The sequence below is a fragment of the Glandiceps talaboti genome, chromosome 19, assembly GCF_964340395.1.
Source record: "Glandiceps talaboti chromosome 19, keGlaTala1.1, whole genome shotgun sequence".
In the NCBI taxonomy this organism is placed as follows: Eukaryota; Metazoa; Hemichordata; class Enteropneusta; family Spengelidae; genus Glandiceps; species Glandiceps talaboti.
The window spans coordinates 11391984-11402850 of record NC_135567.1 but is presented as its reverse complement, the minus strand read 5'-3'; the positions used below and the strand labels follow the sequence as shown (position 1 = coordinate 11402850).

The 10867-nt window shown below is 35.8% G+C and overlaps 1 protein-coding gene across 1 annotated transcript in view; it reads left to right on the top strand.

The window, feature by feature from the left end:
• The first annotated feature begins 1854 nt into the window (after positions 1-1854).
• LOC144449992 (alcohol dehydrogenase-like) overlaps positions 1855-10867 on the top strand; it is a 17405-nt gene continuing 8392 nt past the window's right edge. Inside the window, exon 1 of the mRNA XM_078140558.1 lies at positions 1855-1971. Within this exon, the coding sequence (XP_077996684.1) occupies positions 1855-1971 (117 nt within the window). The remainder of the gene's footprint in view (positions 1972-10867) is intronic.

Below are 10867 nucleotides of genomic sequence, written 5' to 3'. Positions count from 1 at the left end.
CAATAGTTCAATGAGCCCTAACACAACGAACCGGGGGTATTTAGGACTGAATACAAAACAAAAATATTCCAGACAGTGATGTAAGGTAATGTAACTTTTTTATTCGTTTGTAAAGTTTATGACCTTCCACATATGTAGATTTATTTGGATTCGCTTTAAGTCACGTCTTTATTCGTTAAACACAGTGTATGAAATCAACGTTTGCCCATTGGTCTTAGACCAACAAGAATGCGTAGGGAACATTACGGATTATTGATATATCCAACTTTTCAACACCACCAAACTATCACCCACTTTAAATCTAACAACTTGTGGTACCCATTTTACCTTTATGAAGTCCAACCAAAGCATTGCACAGACGCTAAATTGGCCACAAAGAGCTATCACACTTTGCGGATACCGTAGATCAGGCATGTGTTCGTTTTTTTGCATTTTTCGCGACATTTGAGTTTTTTGTCTGTGAAAGAATTTTTGTAAGACACATTGCGTCGGTCAGTGTCAGGATCCAATTAAATTGGTGTTTACAGATATTTCAAAAGAATGTTTTGAATTGTGTCATTATTCGTGTTGATTTTGTCTCGAGTATACAATTTGGTTGTATTTGATTCTTTGAACAGTGATGTCAATATGTGTCAAGTAATTTCTCGCTGTTCTGTGTGGTGCCCTTTTCGACCTTGTTCTGTTGAGAACCATTCCGGATCTGTTTCTCCCATATACTACGATATGAGTTAAGTTTGTTGGTAATTTCCACAGGGCAAACCAATGATACATCAGTCCACTAAAATATAATATTAGTGTGTATTCTGAGTATATAGTAAATACAGCTACGATCAATATAGATATACCATATACAAGACAGTGGTAACCTACCACATTCACCTAACAGAGCGTCAGTGTTCACATTTGAGTTAACACCCAAAACGAAACAACAGAACTTAAATTGGACAGTCTCTATAGTGTGGGAAACCTCATAACCCCAGATCTCCGCTCCATAGCAAATAGCTGGAACAACGCAGGTGTCAAAGAGTTTGAAAGCCTGTTTAAGTGGAATACCACCCAATTTTGTAATAACGATTTGAATTTGATAGAGAGCTTTGCAACCCTTGGCCGCTAAATGCTCTTTGGCGGGCGACCATGACAGACGAGATGATATTAGAATACCTAAATAATTGTAATGTGCTACTACATTGACTGGTGATTTCTTAAAAAAACATTTTTCAGTACCCTTTAGAATACCCCCGTTTCTGAAAACGACAATCTTAGATTTGTCTAGATTGACCGCCATACGCCACTGGTTGCAGAAAAGTTCCAGTTGGTTTATTTTCCTTTGAAGTTTTATGGGAAGGTCTGCCACGTCAGCCACGTCATCAGCATACATGAGTATACCAAGGTTACTGAAATCATTATTTACAGAAATACCCCCGTTGTCATGCTTATTCATGTAGGTGACAAGCTCATTTATGAAAAGACTGAACAGTAATGGACTTAGCATGCACCCTTGTCTCGTACCAACTTTACAAGTGAAATATTCAGTAAGGCCTCCATTACACAATACACACGACTCGATGTTTTCATACATTGACCTAAGTACTTTCAGAATTTTCCCATGAAGACCGTACGTAATAAGTCTATGCCAAAGGTATTTATGAGTGACACAGTAGAAAGCTTTGGAAAAGTCTATAAAAATACAATACATTCTGCCCTTTCTATTCGACAGGGTTTGTTGCACTTGGACCGCTAATGGTTTGTGACTGTCATTAATGTACGTTCTTTTTTCACACATAATTGTGTATTTCGCATTTTCAATTCACAGAAAGATCATCTATACATTGTTGATCCTGTTTTATAGTAAAGATGTCTGAAATGAAAACCATGAAGTGTGTTAAACTAGTGAAACATCATCCAGAACCTTTGCAATTTATACCAGATGAAAAGTTTCCTGATTTGCCACCAGAGGGCGCAATTATCAAGGTATGTTACAATCAACAGTGATCTGAATTTAATTTTAATAATACCGTCCAATATTTTATTATATGCGTAATTACACTCTTTTTGTCGTGATTAATTAATAACAAAATATTATTATCTTTTTCCTGTAGTCATCAATAGAGGGCGTAGTAATCAAGGCCTAAAACAAATGTGTGTGGTTCCAATTATGCTCAATTTAGAATAGGTTGTGTAGGAACACGGATTATTTTTTTTATGCATGTCTGAGTGTCTTGTTCATTAGTTCTGTTATCCGTTGTTTGGCATATAGTCTCTCGGTTATTTATTGGTGTCTTCCCATCTGATTAGATGTACAGCCATTACAGATTGGAAAAAATTGTATGATATTATCTTTTTAATTTGATGTAAGTTTCCGCATGCAATATGAACTAGATGGGGGGAAGGGGGGTATCCGGAACCAAACAATTTGTTTAAGCCTTATAGCCTGTTTACTACATTGTTGATAATATTGTTAGCTGATTATACTTTTGAGCATTCATAGAGTCCGCTTGCATTGAGAACATGTTCAAACAATTCACCGAGCCACACCCCAAATGTCGCTACGAATATCAAGCTCCCATAGTTTAATTTACATATGTAGATTTCTGAAAATATTTACATACTGATTCATTTGAATACCAACAGTCTGACTAGTTGCCATGCATACTGTCATCGAGCAGACTATTGGCCAAAAAATTTCAATTTGTTATTATCAGTACCTTAAGACAATATTTAATCATTACAAACGGATAACACTAAGACTAGAAGGTACGGCCAGCGCAGTATTACCAAGAATCTCTTTATGGAAAAATCCACATTTTCACAAAAGCTAGAGAGGATTTCAAATAAATGAATAAATAAATAAATAAATAATATATATATATATATATATATATATATATATATATATATATATATATATATATATATATATATATATATATATATATATATATATATATATATATAACTCGGTGAGTATCAATCTGCTAAGACAGTGCTCTATACCGCAGTGGCAGAGCGTAATAGTTTTGGTAGTACTGGAACTCTTTCTTGGGTGTAACTCGGAGTTTCACGCATATTGCGATCATCAGACACTCAGGAGTGTCTGATGATCGCAATATGCGTGAAACTCCGAGTTACACCCAAGAAAGAGTTCCAGTACTACCAAAACTATATATATATATATATATATATATATATATATATATATATATATATGAATTTATATAAGTGAGTGAGTGAGTGAGTGCGTACGTACGTGCGTGAGTGAGTGATTGATTGATTGATTGATTGATTGAGCGAGCGAGTGAGTGAGTGAGTGAGTGAGTGGGTGCGTGAGCGAGTGAGTGAGTGAGTGAGTGAGTGAGTGCGTGAGTGAGTGAGTGAGTGAGTGAGTGAGTGCGTGAGCGAGTGAGTGAGTGAGTGAGGGAGTTGTTGTTGTTGTTGTTGTTGTTGTTGTTGTTGTTGTTTCTTTGTTCCTCCTCAAAGAGAAGAGTTACAACTCAGTTCGCAAATATACAAAAAACAAAATAATAAATGGATAAGTATAGAGTGCATGACTTCATTAGTCAGTTAAACGATAAACTTAAGGATTTCATATCGAATATTTCCTATTTGTTCGGTTGCTGAAATTTATACTTACTGTCTTCTAAAAAATTGACAGTAAGAAATAAGAGTGTGACGAGACATCATAATCCAATCAAAAGTCTAAGCATGTGTCTATAAGCTTATAGACTTTATCTTGAATTATATTATACCAGTATATTGATGGCGCAAATCGAGAGATCTGATTGGTTTAGACATCGAACTAGCGCGTCTAAAACGAGCGATAATACACTGCTGGCACGCGTCCAAATTTTGTTTGTTTTGGCTACGGTCGAGCGTTGAGTTGTAGTCCGCTGTGATACTGATAGTGAACTCTTCGAATTGTCAGAGGAGGATTTTCTCTCATTGAGACAATATTTTATGAGAAATTATTGATTGAAGGAAATTTCGAGTCATCGCGTATTTGTTCAAATCATCGCCTACTGCATGTACTAATGTCAAGGCATGCACGAGATCGGTCCCAGCCTCGGCGCGGCTAGCTGGAGTGAAACATTAGTGAGCTGTCCTGTCCTGTCATAAAAATGAAGCAAGTGAAAGAGCTTACACTGGCTGACTTACCATTAATCTAAATAGAAATTTGTCTGGGATCCTGTCCTAGAGTATCAGTCATCAATCCGAGAGGGAAATCCTCAAACCCGAAAATCTACTGACGTAACTTCCAGTAATATAAATACATTGTAAATATCAACCTGTCTATCACTTCACCGAGTCACGAATTCGGCCGGGAACGATCGAAGCACACTGTATGAATACAGTGTTCAACCCCAACACTTCGTAGAGAATTAATCAAACCTCTGCCATTTTTACAAGCAGAAAGTGTACGTTCATTTGTTGACGACGTATTTGAAATTTGCAAGCCAACGATCGTAATTGAGTCAACTTCTGTAATACGAGAGTTATATAAGGACAGGTTCCTGTGTTGATACAATCGTTTGTGTTCACTTTTGGTTTCTCCAAATACTATAATTCGACTTTTTGAATTTCGAGCTGTATGCGCATACTATATCAAGCAGTGTCTGGCAAGTAGAGCAAGTTGGTGACAATATGGAAATGTCATGGGCCAAGGCGGGCGATCCTAGAAAAGACGGACCGACATAGCATCCTAGGCCACTATCTTCAAGTTCAAGGAATAGGTCATGTATATAAATAAAAAAAGTGTAGTTGAAAGAATACTCCCCTGTCGTACTCCTTGAGAGATCGGGTAAGAGTTCGATATATGCGTTCCTAAAGCAATTTGACAGTTTTGACCAATAAACATTGTACGCCATAGTTTTGAATTTATGAGTGAGTGATTGAGTGAGTGAGTGAGTGAGTGAGTGAGTGAGTGAGCGAGCGAGCGAGCGAGCGAGTGTGTGAGTGAGTGAGTGAGTGAGTGAGTGAGTGAGTGAGTGAGTGCGTGCGTGCGTGCGTGCGTGCGTGAGTGAGTGAGTGAGTGGGTGCGTGCGTGCGTGCGTGGGTGGGTGGGTGAGTGAGTGAGTGGGTGGGTGGGTGGGTGGGTGGGTGGGTGGGTGATCACGTGAGTGAGTGAGTGAGTGAGTGAGTGAGTGAGTGAGTGAGTGAGTGAGTGAGTGAGTGAGTGAGCGAGTGAGTCGGTGGTTTGTAGTTTCTTCTCTGGCTTGCCAAATAATAATACAAATTAAACTTCTTTTAAAAAGTGCCCTACATTGCATCTCAGTTCTCTTTACAGAACTCAAAAAGGAACAACATTGATAAAATGAGAAGAACTAACAAATAAAAATGAAAAACAACACATTATTAAGTAAACAAGGCTATAAAAAAGACAACAATAACATTGAATTCCCCCCCCCCCCCCAGCGGCAAGTCTCAGTTACCCAGCATCTCGCCACTGGGGGCGCTGCCTACGAGACCAACCCAAACGAGAGTCTGGGGAAACGAGATTCCAACTATCCCGCCGCGCAGAAAGTAGCCTGTAGCCTCTGCAGTTATGCATCATGGGAAGTACTTCACGTTCAACTTAACAGGTTGAATGATTTGGGTACCTTCACTACTAGTGCAGGGGCATATGGGTTTTCGTGTGAAATGCATGTTAATTTAATGAAACATATATGGTTACGTTCATTATAGGACCACATATAAAAAAATACATGTTGGCAATTTTTATCTTCAAAATTAGTCTGAGGGGGCTAAAATAAAATTTGGCCCCAAGACCCTATTCTTAACCATTGGTTAGGCAATGAAAACCCATGAATCCATGATTATAGTCAACTTCCATTGATATGGCCTTAGCAACAGCCAACAATGTCAGTATATTTTGCAAAGATAACAACATTTTTGGTTAGTCAGGCAAAAAAAAATATCAAAACATATATGCAAATATGCCTATCAACAAGACCATGTCCATAGCAACAGTCAGAACATTATGTATATTGTAAAGATAACAACAGTAATTGGTAGGTATATGTAAGGGCGGCTTTAATTATGTTTCTCATGACCCAAACGACCCTAAATGTATTCAATTAGATGAGAAAAAAATTAAATTGACGCCCTCTATGGCAGGATTAGGAAAACCATGAGTGTGTATCTGAAAGAAAATTATTGTTTATCGCTGAAATTTGGGCAAATTCAATAAAAAAACCAGTTGAAATGTTCCTTCTGACTTTACTTGCCATTTCTAAGTCATTCAGAATATTAAAATATGATTATGAATTGAAAGTATCACCAACAGGTACTCATAAACTTACTATTTAAAAAAAAAATATTTTTAATTTTAGAATTAAGGGCCATATGTGGATAAACATACACAAATGGACAATGTTACATATGACTGACCCTAGCAACAAGGCCACACCCATAGCAACTTCCATATGAGGATATATATTGCAAAGATAATAACAGGGATGGTTAGGCAAGTGGATAAACATTTTAAAAGGACATACATACGTGTCTAGTAATAAGACCATGCCAATAACAACAGTAAAATATTGTATATGTGAAAAATAACAATTGGGATGGATATATATATATATATATATATATATATATATATATATATATATATATATATATATATATATTGGCAAGTGGATGAACATTCAAATCTTAACACAGAGATGCCTAGCAACAAGACCGTGTCCATAACAACAACCAAATGAATAAGGGTGTAGATGTACAATTCAAAGATAGCAACATGGATGGTTAGGCATTCGGATAAATGCTTCACAAGTTAATACATACACTGTGGAGTTGTACTACAACTAAAGTTGTGTATAAATTATTTACACATCTGTAAAGTCAAAATCTAGGTCATTCAATAGTGACACCAGGCTGTATATATACTATATTAGTTTCTACAAATGAACTTCAGTCTACCAAGTGACCCCTTATACAAATCTATGACTGTTTGAATACCTGTATGTATGGAACTTTAGAAAATGAAACATTGTATAAATTTAATGACGTGTGTGTATCTTAAATTTGTATTTTCCAAATCGATAATTAAAAATAGCACCAATGGCATTGTAGCACAACTGTCGTTTTTTTTAAATGTGTATCCACACATCTGATCCATGCTATGTATAGGTGTTCATTAGCAGAATGTTTATCCAGTTACCTATCCAACCCTATTGTTATCCTTTGCAATATTAATGAGTTATTTACATAATTAATGGTTTTGCAGTAATTAGGCTATATCTTAACAATGCACACTTTAAATTCAATGTAATTTAATACATACATTAATGATAACAAGGTGCATGCGTCATCAAGTTTGATAATACCGTATAGCTTGTAATTGTAATTAGTTATTTGCATAATTAGTGATTTTCAGTAATTAGGCTAGATCTTAAGAATGCACACTTAAAGATGCACTCATCCTCTGGTGTTATATGGATGTGTGAGCTGATTAAAAATATGCACTTCTGATCCCAATAGATATATTACTTAATCGATAAAATAGAGAAAATATGGTATACTAGTACATGAATATTTTTGCATGTCATACCTCTCAGTATCGAAACAATAAAGGGTTCATGCATATATTCGGAACAGGTAGCCTGTGGGGGGTCGGCTATGAAACAGTGAAGCAAAGCCCAGGGTTAGTCAAATCTCCACTAAAACTACACCAAGCTGTACGACATTAATACACGTACAATTACTGAAATTTAACTAGCAAATTACATTTTCCATCTTTGAAACAAGTGAATATATCCATCGCCCTTTTGTAATAAAACTTGGCGAATCTCATAGGGTGAACATATTACACTAACCTAGATCGTGGTGGTGTCTGTGGATGGTAGGCTATTAGCCTGAATGAGAATGAATGGGTACTCTTAGGTAGGTTTTAGTTGAGTAGACGTGGTAACAAGGACAAAAATAGTTGACAAAACAACTACTTGAGTAGTAGACCTGATTAATATTTTTTTCAAAATTATTGCCTAGTATTAATTTGATTTTACTGGCACGAAAGAAGAGATTCAGTTGAGGTCAAATTTACCCACCTATACCCAACCTGTGACCCACCTAACTATCATCTCTGTCAAGGGGTAGTACGAGACAAAGTGATACTTTTGACTTCACAGCCCCAGGGGAGAGGTCACCGGAGGTGAATTAAGTCAAAGGTATCACTTCGTCTCATACTCACCACATTTACTCATCCTCTGCTAAAGATTTACCCCTTTGGAAAGACATGGTCAAATATGACATATCGTATAGTGAACTAAACTCTAGTGAAAGTTACAGCGGGTTGAAAATACAGCAAACTCAACTTTTACAGAAGAGGATATGAACAATGAGTTCCAAAGTTACGTTTTATTTATTGATGTAGTATATAATGGATATGCAATATCATGTCTGGTAGCGCAGAATTTTTCTTTCGACAAGGCATGAAGGAGCAGCAATGCAAAGTTTTGCCTTTACTGAAGGCATTCAGTTTACATCTAATATAAACATATTGTTGATCAATAGCATAGAATCAATTGAATCGTTACTATACAAAGTTATGTATTCGAATGAATAGACCCAATTATTTTTATTCAAAACTAGTGTCTATTCTCTCACTCATGCCATTATGTCGTATGCATTGTCTACATTTCTACTAGTATAGCTGTTTGGTTGGCGTTACATGTCATTTCATAGGAACAACATGAATAGACGTGTTCTCCACTGTTACATTTGATTACGTTATTTCATCGAAATTCTAAAATAAAACAGAATAAAGGACAATGTAGTATAAAATAAAGATGATAAATTCAGTATCTGAAGAATATCTTTTATAATATTTCAAAGGAACAATATGAATAGATGCATATTTAGTTTAGTTATTCAGCGTGAAGGCACTCTTACATTCGATTACGCAACGAACTTCCTCTTGGCCAGTCATGAATAAAGGTTGAAAGTAACAGCAGAGACACATTCTAATGTACCACCCAACCCCAACCGCCAACCCACCAGAAAATAGTATCTTAAATCAAATTTTATTGTACTGTTAGCTATCATTCCACGTGTTTTAGTACTCAAAGAAAATCTGACATTCAAATCCTCAACGTAAACAACATGGAATGTACCCTTTTACATCTTTTGGTAATTCTCATGCGCAAATAACCTTCATTGCTGGGAATAAGTAGTCACATGCCAACTTGATGACTAAGGCTATCTCATTTTGACACCATTGCAAAGTGGGAAATTAATGAGCACTCATGAAATGCCTTTAACAACGATTCATTTACTTTTTAACATATTTCTACAGAACATAGAGGGAGAACTGCATACAGAACAAATAACACGTTCTAAAGTAGCTGCCATATTGACTTTTTCCATTGCTCTAGAAAGTATCTCAATTGGTCAAAAGTAGGGGTAAAACATTCTGAAGGTTTCTAAAGGTGTTTTACTGAGTGATGTTTCTTTTCTATCTAATATTTGCAAGAGGTCCAATTTATGTAACTTGTATGCTAATATTGAGGGGTAAAATTTCAAATTTTGTGTAGACCTAAACTTGGACTCTATATCCTGTGTATAATGTACCTTTCCAGGATTCAACACTACATGTGTAGATACATATTAAAACCAGATGCCAGATCTGAAAAGGAATATTTTTAATGTGTGTATGTACACTTGATAACAAGCCACACCAATACGCCGAAATTGGTCAAAAGGTCATATAATTTGGCAAGGTTCGTTCTATGCAATAAATGAATGCCTTTATTTTTTTTACGATGCATGTACCCATGAATGTACATGGGCAAGGAAGCCACTGAGGCTTTTATAGACCCCTTACTGTTCTGAGGTGTTATCGATACAATCAATCAATCAATCGATGCAATTTATATAGCGCCAATTCCACTATGACAAGAGTTCAAAAGCTTTAAAATGATTAATTGATGTAGTCACGATAATCCTTTCTGGTAAACTGTTCCAAATGTCTATGACGTATTGACTGGAAAATATTTACGTATATCCAATCTAGATTAAAATAATTACTAACTAATTACAATGATTCAGTTGATGTAGTAATAACAATAACCCTTTCTGGTAAACTGTTCCAAATGTTTACAACATGTTGACTGAAAATATATTTTGGTATATCCAATCTGGATCAGTCTTTAAATCATTTCAATCTATATCCCCTTGTTGTCGATGTAGATACTTTGATAAATACAACTGGATCAAGGAGAATATGTAAATGGAAAAGTTTATACACTTCCAGCAAATCAGCTCTAATTCAACTAGTTTCTAAAGTTCTCAGTTTCAATATGCGTAACTAGAACTGTCCTCATAATTCAAGCCACCAAGCTGCGGAATCATCCTGGTGAAACGACGCTGCACTTTTTTCCAAAAATGCAATATCCCTATTCGTATATATGTGGGGAAGACACTGGGGAAGCATAGTCAAGATTTTGACTTACTAGTGCTTTAAAAGATAAAAACCAACCAGAGTATTCATAGTAACTGAAATAATTCATGGTTGGCGTACATTTTTGAAAGAATAGCAATCAGCAACATCAAACAATACAGGAAATCAAATAAACCGGAAGCGTCATACATAATATGCAAATGATATGCAAATAAAGAAGCCAGAATTTATAATATTGTGTTTAAAATGCAAAATTATACAACAGTCTACAAGTTTATAGTCTACGGGATGCCCATAAGTACATTTATACAGATATAAAGTAATCGTACAGTTCACATATTTTAATTTGCCATCAATATACAGAAAACCCATTATTTTACATCATTTATGAAATTGCTGCAAAAATTACCCTTAATATTGAAATAAAAATTGCCAACATATATTTTTTAATTGCTCAGATGATGG